This window comes from Aulonocara sp. 'chitande type north' Nkhata Bay, linkage group LG17 (assembly GCF_057382095.1).
Source record: "Aulonocara sp. 'chitande type north' Nkhata Bay isolate Kocher_YH1m ecotype deep benthic linkage group LG17, A_spYH_male_GT1.1, whole genome shotgun sequence".
Lineage (NCBI taxonomy): Eukaryota > Metazoa > Chordata > Actinopteri > Cichliformes > Cichlidae > Aulonocara > Aulonocara sp. 'chitande type north' Nkhata Bay.
In genome coordinates this window covers 23871265-23891919 of record NC_141360.1, presented here as the reverse complement: position 1 = coordinate 23891919, position 20655 = coordinate 23871265, and the positions used below count along the sequence as shown (strand labels likewise).

General features: G+C 39.5%; 1 protein-coding gene across 3 annotated transcripts in view; it reads right to left on the bottom strand.

Moving 5' to 3' along the window:
* The window catches only part of sfmbt2 (Scm like with four mbt domains 2), a 64144-nt gene that overhangs the window by 29910 nt on the left and 13579 nt on the right, over nt 1-20655 (bottom strand). For 2 of the 3 annotated variants that reach the window (XM_086268857.1, XM_086268858.1), the window contains exons 4-5: nt 15869-16109; nt 12130-12150 (exon numbers count right to left, since the gene is read on the bottom strand). In XM_086268857.1, coding sequence (XP_086124983.1) covers nt 12130-12150; nt 15869-16109 — 262 coding nt within the window. The remainder of the gene's footprint in view (nt 1-12129; nt 12151-15868; nt 16110-20655) is intronic. The other variant, XM_086268859.1, reaches the window with a different exon arrangement.

The following is a 20655-nucleotide window of genomic DNA, read 5'->3' as shown; positions in this document are numbered from 1 at the left end:
TCATCTAAGATTGTATCTACCTAGTTTTAAGACCTGCTAAGCACCTGGATGTTTGTATTATGTCCTGAAAGGTAAAGCCTAGAATTTAAACCATGACTGTATGTTCAAACTTTATGTTTCTGAAGGCACTTTAAGTAGGAACTAAACAGTTGGTTAATCCAGAAACATTACGAAAACAAAAACAGAGACATGCTACGCTCTTTTCCCCAAATAGCCAATCATTTCCTGCACACAGGTAAATCAGAAAAAAATGGGCCAATTACATCGTTTCACTGATTCACACAATTAAGATTCAAAACAGTTACAGCGATGTGGTGGTGGATATCGTAAACAGGTAGGTGAGTGTCCTTATTGTTTTTCTTCTACCACTCCATCCACTGCTTAACAGAGTGCTCCAGAGGGATGAGTCAGAGTTGCTGATCGTCACAGCAATTTCAACTAACAAGTAAGTGAAATCACAATACTGTAAAACGTTGTGCATGTTTAGTAGAGGTATAATTTGAGGATAAGCTTTCAGAGCGTATTCATCAGATTTGAGTGTTAACTCTTTATATACAGCGTTTGTGCTCAGGTGACCACAAAGTTATTTTGTTTTCAAGTGTTCAGTGAGAAGGGCGCTACAAGTATTTCTAGATATCCAATTCAGACGGCTGCCCAGTGGTAATGTTTGCTTCTGCATGTAATTTAGTTAAACCGAGACTAAATTTTGCCACAGCAGTATTTGAAGATCAAGTGAAAAGAACGTGTTTGTATTTGTTCTGTCATGAGTTTGTTCAAGTAACTCAGTTTTTGTTTTTCTGTTTCAGACCCCATGTCTTCTTTTAAAGTCTCAACTTTCATCTTTTTCACACCTATTAGTTGAGTCAAATTCATGTGAGGATATCCCCCCCCCCCCCAAGTATAAGTTTCTGGTCAGAAGCCTCTTATGAAGGATTAGAAATGGAGCAATTAAAATTTCTGATAGGAAGTTGATATGAGCACACGACTGCCATGTTCTTAGGAAATTAAATATACTAAGATTTGATCATTTTATTACATTTGCTAATCTTTAAGTCAATTATAAATTCTACCTCGGGTTCCCGGCAACCTTGTAAGTCTACTTAACTTTGGGCTGAGCAGCACACAGAGCATCTAGTGGGAACATTAAGGTACCATTATGTTAAAAAAAAAAAGATCATTTGGGCAAACAAGATGTTCCTTATCTGAAGGACTCAATCTGCATCCTGACTGGGATCATTCATGCAGTCATGAATGATGTCCAGCTTCTGGACCTGTGGAGCGTCATTCTCTGAGTTTGTGCCTTCTAGTGTTTTTTCTGTCGTCATTTTGTGTTAAGTTCTGAGTCTTAAAATAACACATGCCTCCATTTTTAATGTTTGCTTGTTGAAAGCACTTCTGTAGTATTCTTTGGTATCTGATTAATCTCATCATGTCCCGTAGAGGGACAGGAGAGCGTTTCCTCTCTTTTTGTGTTTCACATGCAAAGATTTTATTAAAACAACTTGTTCACAGTTTAAAGAGCTAAAATTTCCCATAAACGAGTGAAACAGCAGAGAGTCTGTTTCCAGCTCTTGCAGGCCTGATATTCTCATATTTCCTTCTTTTAATTTTTAATGTGTGCTTTTTTGTTTTTTTAGGTGCAGCTTTTCTTTTACCCTTCACTGTTTTGTATGGAAGCCCGTTTCCGCCACTAAAAAAAAAAGGATCCATAACTCAAAATTTCGAGTTATTTTCTTGAAATTTCGAGTTAATATGTCAAAATTTCAAGAAAGTAACTCGAAATTTTGAGAAAAGCAACTCAAAATTTCGAGTTAGCACTGCCAATCAGTAATCTACGTGAATGACGTCATTTCCTTCTTACCCGGAAGCTGAAGCCCTCAGCTACAAATGCTACAGCTAAGCTACCGGTATTACATCCAGTCGTGAATGCACAGATTGCTGAATGTTTTCAGCCTGGCTTCACAAATGATGAAATCCCTGTGTTATTTGCTGAATCACATGGTGTTACTATCAGCAAACGTACTCGCGAAAGCGCCAATTTGTTGGGATCCGTTTTTGAGTGCACGTGCCTCTGCGCCATATGCTTCCGGGTGTATATTTTTGATTGGCAGAGCTAACTCGAAATTTTGAGAAAGGTAACTCAAAATTTTGAGTTATATTTCTCGAAATTTCGAGTTATTTTCTCGAAATTTCGAGTTCTGGATACTAGCTTCTTTTTTTTATTTAGTGGCGGAAACGGGCTTCCATAGTTTTGCTCTGCAGATGTTTACTACAACGGTAGTGTTGTTGATGTAATCAACAGAGTGAGACGTTGTGGCTTTTAAGACAAGAAAAAAAAATGTTCACCCATTGCACACATAGATCGAAATGTTCCCACAGACCTTCTCAATATGGGAGAGGACTGTCAATCTGTTATTAACTAAAGTCTAAATCTTTCTTCACTTTCCTCTCATTGAACATTGTGTAGTTCTTTAGGAAAAGCCCTCGTTCAGCCCTCGCTACTGTTTGGAAACGTGCTTCGAACAACAGAGGTTAGCTCCATGAGGGCTCTGAATTTTAAATAGATAATTGACTTGTGAGCCCAAGTCAATAAATCCTCTCCTGGTTTTGCACTCCAGAGGTCCGGCCTGAATCAAATCAACAACCCTGGAACTTTCTGGTAAATGAATCAATGGGTCAGCACAGGAGGAGCAGCTTCCCTGTGCGTGAACAGTGAACATGTGTGAGGCCCGACGCTCTCTCCTTACCTGCCTAATAATAGTGTTTTCTTCTCTTGCTGCTGCTGGAGGTTTGCAATGACAAACACACACACAGTGGCTGAATGCACTCCTCTGTTGATCTCAGGTGGTGCAGAAATAGATAAACTATTTTTACAGATCCTACTGAGATTAGTCATGAAGCCATTTAAAGCTCAGCCGGAGCTGCAGAAGCTGAAAGGTGCAAACTTCACCCTCCTTCGCCCTTAGTCCTCTCTCACCTCCCCCCTTCCACACCCAGCTTGCAGTTTCATTATACTCTAACGCTTTGTATACAAATAATTATTTATTTTTGCTTGCTTTCCATCCCAAAGGCAGCAGACACAGAGAGGTGAAAGCCCGAGTTTCACACAACAATAAGTGCATAATTAACCTTGCGGGAGGAGATCCTCAAAACACACCCCTCCTCCTCCCTCATGCCACTACATATCTCAGCACCAACCCCCTCCTACCCTCTCTCTTTCTCTCCCTTAGAGGCCTAGCTGGCTGAAGTCTCCAAGCAACTATCTAGCTTTAAAAAAAAAAAAAGAAGAAGCAAAAACAAATATGAATATGAAATGTGATATTTGCATCCGCTCATCTCTGTAAACAAACCAGCCTCTGTGCACAGGGCTCATTTAAAAGCTTTACTTTGGCTAATCAATGTTATATTTAAGGAAAAGAGACGGTTTCTGCATTTTCAGCTGCAATCGCAGCAGTGCAACAGATTCTAATCAGAGTTAATGGGAGCAAATTACACGCGATTCCCCCCTCCTGTCCTATCCACTCATTATGCACTGGCATGGAGATGTGCAGCCCTCAAAGCACACGACAATTCAACTTCCAGTGTAACCGACGGGCTCTCCAAACAGGCCATAATGACCACAGCGAACGGGCACACGTGAAGTGGCACGCAGCGTAATTTGAGTGTTTATCGAGAGACGTATTGCTGTCGTGCTTGGCCGGCCAGTTTCAGGCGCCATATTGTTAACATTTTTATTGACCTATTCATGGCAGTGGAGGGGATATTAAAGCAATTTGTGTAAATATGATTACCTTAGCGGTAAGCAGTAAGAGCCCCCCAGGAGCCGGACACATACAGTAAAGATATGTGCGTGCACGCGCGTGTGTTTGTAACTGTGTACTTCAGTTTTGCTGTAAACTGCTTTTAACACTGTGCTCTAATTCATGAAAAACCACCTAGTCTCAGAGTCCTTATGGAAATGCAGTCTAATCATGCAGAAAGCAAATAAACACAAATTAGCTTTTCTATAATCTATCAGAGAAACACACACAGACACACACACGCGCAACTGTTGTAAGTTTATGCAAATCTGGAGGTTACAGCAGGGAGCCGTGGTGAAGTATCTATCTGACTTCAGCCACCTTGTTTTACAGGAATTTTGCTCCTGCTGGATTTCAGCATAAGGTTGGAGTTTGTCAGACATCACAAGATTAGTCATTTATTTTGAGTTAATATGAACCGTGAGAGATGTTTTACTGGTGCGTTTTATAAATTCTTTCCAGTCGTACGCAGTGGCGTGTCTAGAAAATTTTTGTTGGGGGGGCCAGGTAGGGGCACAGATTTGGAGAAGGGTGGCAGATTTAATTGGCAGATAATGTTTTAAAAAAAAAAAATTCTACCAACCATTAACCATAATTCAATAATCCTATAAACCTAATAACCAAATGCACTTTTAACTCTTATTAGAATGAGATTTTAACCACTACGGTGCAAAGTTTTTAGATACTGCGTTGATAAAGTACAAGAGATACAATCAGTGCTTTGTCAGTGTTTACTCAGCATTCAAGGACATCAATATTTGCATAGTATTTTTACTGACATATAGTGCACATATGTTTTGGGCAAAAACATTTTTGAATATTAAAATACAAACATTTGTAACAAACAATTGACAAATTAGCCAGTTCCAATGTAAAACTTTATCTGCCTGTTAAAAAAAGAAGATAATCTTCTCACAAACTGGTGTTTGATTTTGAAACAGGAAAAAAGTGGAGAAACAACTGAAAAGACTAACATTTGAATAAAACCTGAAAGCAAGTAAATACTTTCTATGCTGCCTTATGGTAAACTGGTAATATTGATAAAGAACAGCACTGGCTGATGATGAAATACAGTCAGCTGGCATGGTGACACTGCCAGTATAACCTGCAGGGCTGGACTGGGACAGAAAATCGGGCATTTTGACTACTGACCGGCCCACCAGGTAGTAAAGCCATAAAGACTTTGAATGAAAACAAACGCTGTGGTGACAGTGATGTACAGTCTTTTTGGTATATGTATGATTTCTATACATTTTACGTCAGATAAAAACTTTGGTTGTAAGATTTAGATAATTATTTAATAAAAGCTAGATATTTAAATTGAGAATAAGAAAGAAAAGTATGTCTTTGTGCCCCCTTTCCCTGTTAATGCCCTACCTGGCCCCCTGGCAAAACTTTGCTAGACCCGCCCCTGCACAGTTACCAGCTGTCAGCTACTTAGAAAAGGATCCTGGTGTTATTTGTCTCTCAGAAACAGTTCATAACTTCCCTTCAACTCATTCATGTCACCTAAAAGGTAAACCTGTTTCTCCATCACCTGTTCAGCTCTGATGATTCAGTAAGGACATCTCCTGGTTTCATGTTTCCCTCTCACCACATATACAAACAGACATCATGACCAGCAGCTTTACAGCTGTGGCTCCAGCAAACATCAGCTGATACTAGAAATTAATATTACCGTATTTCCCGGACTACAAAGCGCACCTGAATATTAGCCGCACAAGCTAAAATCAGGGGAAAATCCTGTTTTGTACATACATTAGCCGCACCTGACCAAAAGCCGCAGGTGTTTCAATATTGACTTATCATATGTAAGAGAATATGCACAAAGCAAATTGTCAGGAAAGAGATGGCTGTTTGGAGACACACCCCTTTTATTAATATTTTGAAAATCAAGTTATGGGTACATATTTGCACATGTGCTGTGCTTCATAAATGAGTAACAAATGTAGTACATAACAATAACCTACAGCACACCAGAAAAATAGATTCGGACTACCTTTTAGGCTCAGGTGCAGTGACACGGCTTTAACAAGAAGAAAAGTCAGTCATTCACCACCATCTTCCTGCGCACTAAAACCACCAAAGTCCTCTTCTCCAGTGTCGGATACGAACAGGCTCAGGATGGCTTCGTCATCCACTCTCAGCTTCTTTCCTTCGTTGTCACTTTCAAAACCAAAGAAATCCTCATTGTCAGTGTCAGAGTCGAACACCCTCTGAAGGGCCGTGGCGGTGTCCTCCTCTTCATCATGCAGCAGTCCAGCCCTTCGAAATCCGTTGGTGATCGTGGATGTTTGCACACTTTTCCACGCTGTCAGAATCCACCGGTAGAGTTGAGCACAACTTGCCTTTCGCAAGTTTATCGCCGCTCATCATCCACGCCTCCCGCTGAATGCGTAGCGCTACTTTGAAGTTTGTTTTTCGCGCTACTTGTACGGCACTATGTTGCCTGGCGGATGGACATGTGACCAACATACCACTCTTGAACCCCGATCCTTCCGCCAGGCAACGTAGTGCCGTACAACAGCGGAACAAACAAAACAAATCGTCTTATGATATCACAAAAATCATGGACAATCTACAGAAAAGCCGCACCTGACTAAAAGCCGCAGGGTTCAAAGCTTGTGCAAAAAGTAGCGGCTTATAGCCCGACAATTACGGTAAATACATTCTAACAACAGCTGATCAAGCTTAAACGTGCTGCTGTTGTTTAGCGCAACATCTGCTGGTTTCCTGTTTCTGGCGCAAAGTGGGCGATAAATAAACGAGAGAAAAGCTGATCAGCTGATCATTGATCAGTTTCATGATTGAAGTAGCAACAGGAGAGGCAGGGGAGAGAATGAGAGAAGAGGCAGCTGTGCAGCGTAAAGACAGAATAAATCCAGCTTTGTGTCTTTTTCCATCCTAGCTGAAGTTCGGGACAAACTGCGTCTCTTCTCAGCTCAATACGAAACGTGTAATATTTTCTCTGATTGAGGGACTATTCCATTTTTTTAAGGAGCCGTTGGCAACTCTACTAACTAACCTTATGAATAAAATAAAGTTCACTATCAGTAACATCATAGCAACCGAACAGCTGTATAAAAACTCCGTCAAGCTGGCTAGAACGCAGTATGAGTTATTGCAACTGACAGTAAAAAGTCAGCACAACGAAAATAAACTCCACCTAAACTTAGTTTATATCTGACCCAGATAGACTGCAGGTCATGACTTCTTACCTGAAGTTCAGTTCACCTGACACTCGGACTGGTGGCTGCTTCGGGTCTCTCCTCCTGCCTCCCCTTCCCTCATCCACCTGTTGCCTCTGTGGAAGCCCCGTCATAGCCACCACCAAACAACGGAGTTATTTCTACACATCGACCTGCATCTGGCCAATCCACCACCTCTCATTGTTCATGCCGTTACAAAAAAAATAAAAAATAAGTCAAATAAGCCCGATGGCCAGTCCAGCTATGTTAACCTGCAACCAAATCTGCAGCTCCATACAGCAATGTTACGACTTAGATTACATCTTATAACTCATAACTCTTATGTTAGCTCCCCTCAGTAGCATACTGTCTGAAATATTCCACAGCTGCAATAATTCTTTAAGTGTTATTTTTTTCCTTGGTATTCTAATTTCACCGAAGTTTACTAAACTCAACAAACTTAATATTACTTACCGGGACATTTATTCTGTCCTCATTTTCTTTCACCGAAAAATTGTTTCCTGTAGTGCCGTCTTTCGTGCTTGGCTCTCCTACCTTTGCTAACGTGATGCACATAGCGCAGAAGCCGATGCTGCATTCACTTACACTCGGATATCTGAGCGTCACCGTGAAAACATAATCGGACATTTGATATTTGATTGAATTTTATTGTTTTGCCTTTGGGGTGGCCAGTCTGGTTGGGGGGGTGGCCTGTGCCCCCCCAGGCCACCCCGCTGGACACGCCATTGGTCGTACGACATCAAATGATGGCACTTTTTTTCTCCCTGCCAAGCCCAGCCCATTAAAAATCACTCCCTCCACATCCGTTTCAATGTGGGGAAAAAACAAAACAAAAAACAAACACTGTTTCGTATTTTATTATCATTTCTATAACTGTAGGATAAAACAGCTTGAAGTTCTGCAGGTTGAGTATTTGTGATTTAATGCACAGAATTTGTATTTGTTGCTTTTTGTCTGCTCCTCCTGCACTTTTCCTCCCTTCTGCTTCGCTTTTCATTTTCCTTTTTGATTGTTTAAGGGGAAAGCTTACATCAAATCACATCCGTATCTAGTGCACTTTGTACAGCTCTTCTAATCTCGTTTTTACCTAGCTGGATAAAAGAGTTAGTGGAAAGAAAAGCTCAGTAACTGTTTTCCTTGTGAATCTGTTCTTTAAAGTCAAAAAATAAATAAACAAAAATAAAAACATTCAGTTGTAAAATGTAAATTTTTAGGTGTTGAGCTCACAGTGAAGGAAAACAACCAATTGTAAACCATCATCTTCAACTTTCAGAAACTGAAATGTACTATTTGTTACCATTTTGTAAGGTTGTATAGACAAACTGATGATTCAAAAACTTAAAAAGGATCTGTTTTGTTAATCGGTACAATAAACTATTTTGGGATCTTTAATGAAAGCAAAGTATTTTTGAGTGGTAGCAAAGCAAAGCAAACCCAATCAATCAGCTGTCCTTTGCATTTTTCTCCCCACAATGCAATTGTAAGCCTGAATGCAGCCTCTTACAACACGACAATACAACTGACACAAAGACACACACACAGCAAGGAAAACAGGTCTATCTCAGAGCGTCATCTCCAGCCGGCTCAGGCAGGAAGCAGTGTGGTGAATTCAATATGCAAATGATCTCCATCAGGATTTGTTCAGCGAGCAGCTACCTTCCCACATAACTAAACTTGTTATGTACAAGGCTTTTTATGTGAATGGATAAATGTATACTCACATAACACATGCGGACACACGAACACGCACATGCACTCACACAGAATTACATACATGCACATGAGACAATGAGTTCACAGGAGCAGCTCGACTGCCTGAACAGGCCTCGTTTTCTCACTCTGACCCCAAAGCTTCAAAAAGAGTGAAACTTTCACATGTGTCTATTGTGGTCTCAATTATACTCTCACTGTCTTCATGCACTAATTTGTCGGCTCACCTGCAGACGTGACAGAAAACAAGTTCTATATTTACCTGTCAAAACTTTGCTTCTTCAACTAGCATGAGCCTTTTAATTGGAGCAAAATTTCCAAATGAAATGTGTTTGTTTGTAATTTAGCACGACGCAGCTAATTATAAGCTGATTTTCCAACAGCGGGAGCGGAAATAGGACATTACAGGCGAAGTGGAAAGAAACAGTTCACCCCTCTTACACGGTCTTTGAGATGACTTTTTTATTTCTAGAAATAAGCAAATTATGGGAGAGAAGTGCTCGCAGTTCTTTCAAAAAAAAAAAAAAGAAGAAAAGAAGATGCTGATTAAAATAGGCGCTGATTTTAGGAGCACATTAGTTAGCAAAGCAGCATTTCAAGTGAAGGACTGTGTATGTGTGCAAGTTTCATGACTGAATAAGCAAGTTTGACAAGGGATTAAGGTGTGTTTGGTCGATGTGGTTTGTCCAAGCAAATCAAATATGTAAATGAACTGGTATTCAGGTTTTTCACAACCTGGAAACAAACTAAGGTGAAACGGTTTTCTGAGGGAGTCCTGAATTGTAGAAGTGAGCCTCATGTGAGAAATTTTACAAACGACTGTGCTCCTGCTTAATGTAGGCCAGCAGCACCAGTCAGGCAATCAGGAGGAGTCATTGTGAAACTCTGAAGAGAGCAGAGCAGAAAAAGGAAAATCACAGCCACATTTTAAATCTCATCTTAAAGCTTTTTACGTAAAAGCCTTTCCCTGTGCTTGAACTGTTCTCTGTAATAATGAAACCTTCAAAATGTGCAAATTTAACAGTCTCCTGAGATGCTGCGTTTCCTGGAGCTATCACTGGTTCAGAGATCTGAAGTAAAATTCCTGCTTCCGTAAGGACTGCTTCACCCAAACTATGCCAGATATCTGCCTGTGTCATACTATTCAGACATAACACAAGATCTGTGTTATAAAGGTTAATTGATAACATAAATGAGCCTTTACACACTCTTCATTCTAAATACAAGCATCATCCACATTTTATTTCTAGTTTTATTTATTTAAATGGACAAACTAACCCTTTAAGGCAGTGGGTTTCCAAATGAGGTCTGTAACACATAGCCAAGGGCAAATAAACCAAATAATCTGCAAATGTGCTGTGATATTAAAAGAGTCCATAACATACATATCTACCAGTTCCTGCAAACAAATTATTGTGTGCTTTACTCCCACCCACTTTATCTGTGTGCAAACAGAAGCTCTTATATGACTGTGACACATCATGTCACATGCGTATATAAGCTGAAAAGGTGTAAAATACGTACAGTTCCAGTGGCATCTACAAGTACACATAGTATGTAAGCATATGCTTAACCTGTGTCAGGATTATGAGGTGATTCCAGGAAAACCTGAAAAAAATCCCCCCTGTATTTAAAGGGCAGCACTAAGCCACTACAGTGTTACTTAAGAAGAGCGTGCAAAACCATGAAAAGCTTCCAAACTACTATTACAGATCCTGCAGAGAGACCGTTCTGCTCCATGCTTCAATATGCACAGTTTTAAGAAGAATCATGAGTCTGAGTGCACGCTGAGCATTTGTTTGTCTTTTCAGAATGACATGAACACAAGCTTGCTGTTTCTAAATATAAAACCTGCAGATAACCTGAGAGGTTAATGCACAAGAAATGCATTACTCATTACTTAAACCACAGCCTGCAGCCTATCTGCATCGAAGAGCAAACACATTTAAAAAAAAAAACACACTTTGAAAACTGTAAAGAATAAAAATATTGCTTAAATTTTTTCAAAGAGCAGTCCTCCACTGAGCCCTAATTAATGTATGTGGCATAATAAGCCAACTGACTTCAAACTATCTGAACTATGACAGCAAACCAAAGTGAGCACCTTGCATCAGTGCAAGCAGTTTAGAAAATGGATAATACACACAACAAAATGCAATTCACAAGCAAGAGAGCAAAGATTAAAAGAAGATCAAAAGCCAAAAGTTACACCAAGGATAAATGATAAAAACAACTTGCTTATCAATTTGAAACAGAGCCATGCTAGACTCAACAATACAACACAGCATGACTCGACAGTTAAAAACAAAACAAAAAATACCCTAAAATTAAAAAAAGCTACACTTCACTGAGCAACCTAAGAGCTTTTTTCTCTCGAGGTCTACTGTCTTTATTTTAAAAACTAGTGTTCCTGGGTCAATATACACACACACGGCTTGATCCTTTTAGCAGCCAACCTGTAACATGTACAAATAAAGACCTGATGCATAAAAAGCACTTGATATATAAGACTTGACATATATTTTATAACAACTTCCAACCAAATCACAAGCAGAGAAAAAGGCTTCATCCTCACAGCTTTACTCTCGCCCACGCACTTGCATCCATAAAAAGAAAAAAGTAAACACTGAGAAAACAAAGAAAAAGGTGGGGAAGCAGTACTACACCACGCCTAAATCCAAGTTCTGAAATTATCCAGTGCATCTGATTATGTTTTTTTTACGTTTTACTTCCAAGGCTATATGCTGTATATGCATCCTATCTGGAAAGTCTCAACATGCAACGAGAGCAACTAAAGATACCTTTTAAACTGCATTGTGTTCTTTTTTGATCAAACTTGCTCATCATAAGAAAAAAAAAAAAAACATAACATCAACACTTCAAACTATTGCCTCAAAAAGTTCCCATAGAACTGGTGACACGTATTGATCATATCTGGCAGACACAGCAGTCCTTTAACCTCTGATCTCTCTTCAAACATGCACTAGTGACCTTCTTCTAAATCATTGTTTGTTTGTAGCTCGCTGGTGGAGACGGCCAGTTTATCAAAGCATCACACTTCTCACTGAGCAGCTTCGTTTCTGCACTAGTTATCATAAGAGCACAGGCACAAACAGCAGTGTGTGTGTGTGTGTGTGCGCGTGTGTGTGTGACTGCTATCACTCTGCTAAGACACTCTCACTCAACATTCAGCTAGAAAGGAGTCACATGCAAGAAGAGGCAAGACATGACAACAGGGCTGTGAGGTCACGCCCTGTACAGAGGTGAAAAGAGGAAGAGGAGGAGGAAGGGGGGGGGGGCACACTGTACATGCAGCTCTGAGGCCTAAGCCTGACCCAGTGTTGATTTCATGTTAGCCACTAGTGAGCCAGGCAGGTGAGTTAGTCAGAGGCTCTGTTAGAGCTGCTTACCTTTTCTTAGGTAAATGTTATCTGAGAAATAAAAACAAACAAAAAAGGAAACAAATAAAACAGGTGAAAGCAGTCAAAAATACACACTTGGCTCTCATACTCCAGCTTACTAAGAATACATACACTTACTCACACACACGCACACACACAAAATGTGCATACTATGATGCAAATCCTTGAAATGAAGCGACAAAGAACTCGTAGGGGTCACACATTGACACTATGTTGCAGAAGATTCTTTGGGGAATATAACACTGACTCCATTACATGATATACGCCTCAGTTTGCATCATTTAACATGCAGTGGTGTCAGCCATCCATCATTAGTAGAATATATACACACACACACACACACACACACACACACACACACACACACACATAATTATACATGTATAAGCTTTCTGACAGGCAGACAGAGAGCTAGTTAATATCAGTGGTTAGTTATATTATAATTGGAACCGACTTTTTAGTGCAAAACACATTTTTTTATTAACACCTGCAAATACTTTCATCAATTTATGATAAATTGATGAAAGTATGATGGATAGAATGGATGATGGATGATGGATAGAAATTGTGAAATTATTTTAAACCTACAGAATTTAAAAGGTAACCCTGCTCAGTTATAGATGTTTGCATGGCTCTCTTTCTTTCTTTCTTTCTTTGCTGATACTGACCTCACTTTTTTTGTGTCTCTTATGCATTTAAGGTCTGCCTCCAGCAAGGTGCTGGCTTTTGGGATGTGCATGTATCTCCCTCTGGAAATCTGTGCCACACGTGGTTATTCATAATAACCTGCCTGTGTATAGGAAGGATGTCCACAGCTAGCAGACTACACCATCAAACATTGCTGCCATTAGCTGAAATACCAGCTGGTTAAACAGGTTCATCTTCTTTTCATCTTATTAATGCACTACTCCATTGATTAAGAAAATGAGCAGTTGAATTCTGGCTTTGTGTGACATATAATTACATGACCGAAGAATTGTGCAACTGCTAATTGTTAGCCACACCAAGCAAACTAATCTGATATTTTGTGTGTGTGACATGTGGCGCAAAGTTGGACACACTTCAGCGACATCTAAGAGGCGCGCACATTACTTGTATGAGCAGGATCTAATCTGAAATATGACACTGTGCTCAGTTTCGATTGTTTACCTACTTTTAGACTAGTCTGTTGCTCTAATCTTTTCATCCTGCTTTATGCATTATCTATCTATTTATTTATTTATTTATTTATGTATTCTGGAAGGAGGTCAGGGTGGATGGTTGGGAACACACAGATCAGACAATCTGATTTAGAGACCAGAGTTTGACATGGTTCCTTAAGCAAATGACACAATGATTATGAATTTAGCCAAAAAGTATTTAAAAACACAATATTTTTTCCTTTTGCCCAATGAATGCTGTAACAACAACAAAAAACAACAACCTGAAAGTAAAAAATGTTGCAAAACTGTTCAGTAAAACCATTTCTTTGACTTGTTCCTGCAGCTAATGCAAATATAAGTCGTGATTTTAAAACAATCATAAAATGGCACAACCATGGATCACAATTCCTTCAAATCATTTGCAATTCAAAAAAAAGGAAGCAAAAACTGTAAATTTACAACACGCACGCTTCACATCAGATTGAATTCTTCAGACTGAAAAGGTTTAACCGAACGACAGAAAAGTTTTTCCAAATCTTCTGATATTTTGCTTAATTTATTTTTCATTAAAAAATTCGTAATCTTTTATGTAAACTTTGGAAAAAAAAAATTATATTTATATGTCAGGTTGGATTTTGGGAACTCGTGATGGCTGTTTTGTTTTGTTTTTTAAACATTGCTGTCAAATACCTGGGGAAACCACGTCACTGATTGATAGCGGAACAATCAGTACTTGCAGATGCTTTCACCTGCATTTTCATCTGCATTTTGCAACTTGAACCACACAAAACGCAGATTTGATCTGTTTTCTTTTTGAATGATTATCCCCTGAGATGCGAATGTGAATCATCACCTTGTGGAAACAGATATTGTATAATCACTTTCCACAAGAACAGTTTCTGACTGAAAAGGACACATGGAGTCGATGTGAGGGCAAGGACACTAGAGTCAAGTGAAAATCCAGGTCATCTCCACAACGACTGCGGCGCATCTATCCATCAGGAGGGAAAGTGTCGAGAAAAATAAATGGTCTGAACAAGCCTGGGAGGATGAGTCATCTATCTGAGGGGGAGCTGCATGTGGAAAAATATCTCAGCTGTGAAAGCTTTGACAAAGTTGTGGTGAAAGGGACAAGATTTTCTAAGAAGTTAAGGATGTATTGTTTGGGTAAGGCTGAATGGAAGTGCAAAAGTGGAGACTAAAAAAAAAAAGCTCCTTTTGTACAACAGGTATCCTGCCTTCGTTTAACACCTGGCTGAGGTGAATGGGATGGATGTGATGGGTGTGATGCTTCGGTTGGATAAATGGCAGTTGAGCAGCCATTACAAAAAAAAAAAATTCTTTCAGGAGACCTGACTTTCCACTCAGTTTACTTAAAGCATTCTTTGAAAAGTAAATATGGGAGGTGTTCATGTTAACCTGTGTGTGTGTGTGTGTGTGGGTGCATTAATGTCACAACTACAACTGTCAATTGTCACACCAAATATAGCATCCTCTTCTCAGGACAGAAAGAAAACAAACTCACTGCACTGAAGCAAAAGGTAATAATTTGAATAAAACTATTATTTTAAAAGAGCAAATTAGTTTACATTAACGTTGTATACGGTATATACAGATTTGACAACCAACATGTGGTTAACCCTTGTTTATAGTAATTATGTGTCTATTTTTACAAGCACTGCTCAGATTATTGTAAACTAAAGAAATCCTGAAGAGAGGAAAAGCAAATGAGCTGCAGTTAATAAGCCAAAGTACTTTTTGCTCGCCATTGTGTGTTACCCTGCAACACGGGCTATGTGGCACTGCCTGTTAGAGACAAGTGTATGAGCAGGTTTTCTTTGCTGGCATTTCAGTGATAGAAAGTTGTAGGCGCTCAGAGATTCCCAGATAACACAGAGGGACATCGTTTCAACGGTTGGAAAAGATGACACGTTCTGGAGAAAACTTTGAACCAAATTTCCATTTCCACTCCTGTACCAGCGCTGATTTTGACACCTTTTGATCAGAAGAAGGTTTTTTGATCAGTTTCCATGAGCAATGACCAAAGCATCAACATTAATTTGTGGCTTATCTGCTCCTAGCTCACATCGCTCTGTCACTAATAGTTTCCCCCCAAAGTACCGGCTAGACAAACTGACTTCACAAGATAAAACTGCCTTTCTACTAGCTGCTGTTAGCTGACACTCAGTTTTATTCCTTATGCAGAGTTTGCTTTGGAGGGGAGGGTGCACAACGCACTGGATTTTTAATGGGAATGTGTTTTCAGTTTTTTAAAGGTTGAAACACTACAAATTTTTTAGACTACATTTGAGTTAGTTTTCAAAAGCTAGTTTTGAATTAGAAATGAACTGATTTTTATTCTTACAAAACAGCATAATCTGTCATGGTACCAGAGATGTAAGTATTACCAGCTGATTTTCTAACAGAAGTGAGTAAAACTTGTGTAAATTTCATAAATGCTGCGTATTTCAGTAACCTTTGACCAGGATTTTGTTTATCTTCACAGTGGTTCAAGAGGACCCTTTATGATACAGAGATCTAAATGTGTGCGTGGTGCACGGGTGCATCAAAGTAATCCTTCCTACCTTCAGGGGGCATGAGGGTCTTGTTGTTTTGTGCACACCAGCCAACTGGGTGCAGCTCAGCTGTCATGACATCACACCAGAAGTCAGCCTTGCGGTCCTCGCCGTAGCCACTGAAGCGCAGGAGCAGCAGCTGGCCACATGTAGTGATGATGGTGGCCACCCAATAAGTGTCTGGGTTGCTCTTATTGGCCACTTCGAGCTTCATGCCAGGCTGGAAGCTGCTCTGAAGGCTGATCTCCACCTATAGAGGAAAACAAAAGGACTTTCAAGTTATAATCTTTTTTTTTTGCTTGTTTTTTTTAAGACGTTTGTCTTACTGTTTTTCCTTAAAAATTGAAGTTAACACTGACATTTGGGAGACCAACAGGGCATGAACACAATCAGAGGATCAGAAGTCAATTTCCATTTATAAACTCTGGTTGTACATATAAACTGTGTCTGACAGCTGAAATATTACAGGTCAACCATGAACCACACTTCAGTGTGCAGGTTTGTGGCCCCTTTGGATACTTTGGCTTTAAAATAAGGGTGATAAGCATGAAGTTTGTTTACATCCTGCTTGACCTCCCTGATCTTTACACTGTAGGTTGGTACTACATCCATAATAAACTATAAAAAAAAAAGTATAAAAAGGAATAAACTAGGTAAATTTGACAAATGAACAAAAAAAAAAAGAAAAGAGGAACAGTCTTTTTTTGTGGAACTAAAGTAGTGACAGTAGGGGTGTATGACATAACCAAAATAATATTAATAACACTGTGTGGGGGATGAGTTCAGGCGCTGTTTCAAAACTCAGTATTCACAGTAGCAAAACGAGCGTTAAAGGGAACTCCACTCATTTTACACACAAAGGTCAGCTTATGCGAAGTGCTTCACAGCCTGTGAAAACAGTTGCTTAGTGTCTTTCCTTGCTTTGCAGGAGGCCAAAGAAAACAACCCTTGAGAATTTCATTAGGACCGTCATGGCTCGAGCTTCAGACTAGACAAACTAATGAAAGAAAAGTGTTACAAACAGAAAGCATGAAGATTCAAAGACAAGAGCATGCAGGAAGTTGTAATGCAGGAATATTCGTTATGTGCAATCTGGTGTTTCTGGAATTGAACCTACATCAGATATTAAAGGTCAGGATATTTCCACCCATGCATTTTTTTAAAGATGCCATTTCCAGGCACTTTCTGTCTTGTAACTGGAATTTTTTTCAGTTTGTTGGCGGAGATGTCCTCATGCAAAATGATGATGGGAATTTTCTGACATTTGACTAAATAACCAACAATAACAGTGTGAGACTCCAGACTCCATATATCAGTGAGCTACTAAAACCATACATGACATCTAGATCTCTGGAGTCTACTGATCAATGCTGTACCTATATCCAGGCTAAAGACTAAAACAAAGACAAAAGGTGACTGGGCGCTTCTGTTGGACGTAAGATCTGTGGACACTGTTAATATCTTTAAAAAGAAACTTAGGACCCTTCTGTTCAGACTTCTATTTATAAATGTATACTATTTTAATTGTTGGATCTTATTCTGTATTGTTATTTTTTGAGAGCACTATATAAATAAACCTTACTTACTTCCTGGGTTCATGTGAAAAAGTGACATTTTCTTGTCAATTCCACCCCATTTCAGCCTATTTCACTTTGCTATGTATTTGTTAAATTATGATCTGAATTTTTTGATCCACATCCAGATCTGGATTGACTCTAAAAGTTAATTATTTACGTTTAACTGAGCCTCACCTCTGGAAAACATTTAGAGCAAATCTATTCATGGCACTTTGAGTACTCCTGCTAACAAACCAAACACATCACCTCCTTAAAGGAAGTAATTGAACAACAGTGTGATATCTAATCTCACATGTATTTTATCAATAGTGTATCACCTGATATTACATATTTACTGACAGGATCAAGTGCTGAGAGTGCCTAAGAACTGCTTTACAGTGCTACTAACAGCATGTAAGACGGGTGTAGGTGAGATTTTAATATTCACCAAACCAAATTACTTTCAGAAAAAGACTAAAACAATCCCTCAGGTTAAATAAAAGCCTCTCAGTTTGTCCTTGTGCAGAAAAAGCGATAAATCTGTATATAAAAGAATAATGCATTTCCACCATAGCCACAAGCTGCTGTACAATTCTAGAGAACATTACAAGCCCAGCAGGATGTTCACATTCAACACACACACACACACACACACACACACACACACACACACACACACACACACACACTCAGAAGTGAATGGAAAAGCCAACATCTTAGAAATAAACACAATACAAATGGCCCCGTGACTTCCTGCTACAACAATGCAAACGTGCTGTATCACTCTGGCTGGCTTATGTAAGAGAGCTACGGGCAGCCTCAGCAGCAAACACTGACTGTGTGTGTATGTGTGTGTGTGCGCGCGCGCAGGGATGTGTGTGCACAAGCCCAAGAGAAATCACTGTTTCAATTTGTCCAGGCAGAGAGAGAAATGAGGGCTGCACTTTACTGAATCACATTTTTCTGGGGAATTCATGGTCTGTTTCCCAGTGACTCAATCCACTTACCAACAGGGCAATTTAGGCTCCCAAGAAACCCCATCCCCTCAAATCACCACAGACAGTTTGTCCAACATTGAGGCGCACTTGTAAAACTCACATATTTTAATCTTGGTTTTATTACACTCAACACTCAGTGACGTAAGAAAGTGAGGCACTGACACACATATTTTACACCTCTGAAGCCCGTCCTCCCGGCAGCTGAGCGCGGTGAGTCTCATAAGAGCAGACAGCTGCTCCGCTGGACAAACACACGGTCATCTGAGGTGGATAAAGACTTCGCATCCAGGATCAGCTCTATTCGCCCATCTGGCCCTCTCCTGTGATGTAATGTATTAATGGAGGCAAAGCTGAGTAACTATTACTTATAGGGTGTCTTTTCTGGAGGACTGCTAGTAAAAATTAAATAAATTAAATAATTAAATAATTAAATAATTAGATAGATAGATAGATAGATAGATAGATAGATAGATAGATAGATATGTAAAACCACATGCGTTTTTTGTTCGTTATATGATTATTATTAACCCTGTAATTAATCAGTAGTGAAATTTAAGTCTGAAACTAACCCTCTGTTTAAGAAGAAAAACAAAGACTCCTTGATAAAATTATTAGTGCTACATTTTTGGATGCTGATCTAAAGTAACTAGGAAAGCTGTTAGAGCCAGCTATTGTAACTAGGATATGGGGTGTGGAGAGTGGGGGTGGTTTGTTACAATTTAATGTTGTCCTCTATTCATGTAGTGCCATCTGCAATAACACTAATCTCTAATTTGGGCAGCAGCACAGGCAGAGCAGTGGATCTGCGTGTGTGCTGCACACAGGAGGAGGGAGACCCGGGGGACTTTGTTCCCACTTACTGCATGATGAGAAAGTAAACTATGTACATACAGACACCAGCAGTAGAGCACTAATATGGGCTCAAAATGTGGTCATAAATATTTTGTACTTGTAAATCGGTTTTGTACTTGTAAATCAGGATTTGTATGTGTAAAAAAGATTTGTATGTGTAAAAAAAAATTTGTGTGTGCGTAAAAAAGATTTGTATGTGTAAAATAAATTTGTGCGTGCGTAAAAAAGATTTGTGTGTGGACAAAAAAAACCCTGCAAGTTACAAGTATGAATTTTGACCCTATTTTTCTTCCTTTCATCTGATTGGTCAATGTCATGTCAATCACAAATGTAACAATCCAATCAGAGAACAGATGGGTTTGGCTGTCGAGGGGCGCTTTTTTTGAACTGCAGGTCCTTGAAGGGAATAAATGCCCTTTTACATGCCAACCCAGCGTTTTCCTTCATCACCATGAAGGAAAACAGTCTGTGGTCGTCCGAGTTTGGGGATTTTTGTGTCACAGGTCTACGTGTTTAATATAGGGAATTCCACAGCCTTTTCAACAGCGCTGCGGACTGCGGGGTAGGGGCGGGCAGTGTTTTGGAAATGACAGTCTTCATTACAAAAGCTTTCTTTGTTATGAATTAGCATAGATGTTTTTATTGAACATTTGAAGAACTAGCAAAAAAACCCCAGAAACTCTTGTAGAGGACATAAAGTCAGAGATAGAAAAGACAAGGAGCAGGTGCATCTAGTACAGGTAGAGCTGCTGCAAAAACCCACAGAGCCCAGCAGCCAGCGCAACAAATTCTGGATCCTTTGCTTTTAGTTAGCAGTTAGCAGCACATCCTGCGTCCGATGTGAAAGGACTTTTATGCTGCGCGCTGTGACTCACAGCCATGGTCCTGGGTCAGCCCTGACTTTGTGTTAAACTAATCCTAAAGTAATAATGGTATTTCTAACCACTCATATACCACAACTTTACCTTTTCAACAGCTACTGAAAATTAGGGGACCTATAGCTGCTACCCTTCAAGGACCTGCAGTTCAAAAAAGTGCCCCTCCGACAGCCAAACCCATCTGTTCTCTGATTGGATTGTTATATTTGTGATTGACATGACATTGACCAATCAGATGAAAGGAAGAAAAATAGGGTCAAAATTCGTACTTGTAACTTGCAGGGGGTTTTTTTCTAAGTCCACACACAAATCTTTTTTACCCACGCACAAATCTTTTTTTACAGATACAAATCTTTTTTACGCACACACAAATCTTTTTTACGCACACACAAATTTTTTTTACACATATAAATCCTGATTTACAAGTACAAAACCGATTTACAAGTACAAAATATTTATGACCACATTTTGAGCCCATACACTAACTTACAACTGAGATAAAGTACTGTGCA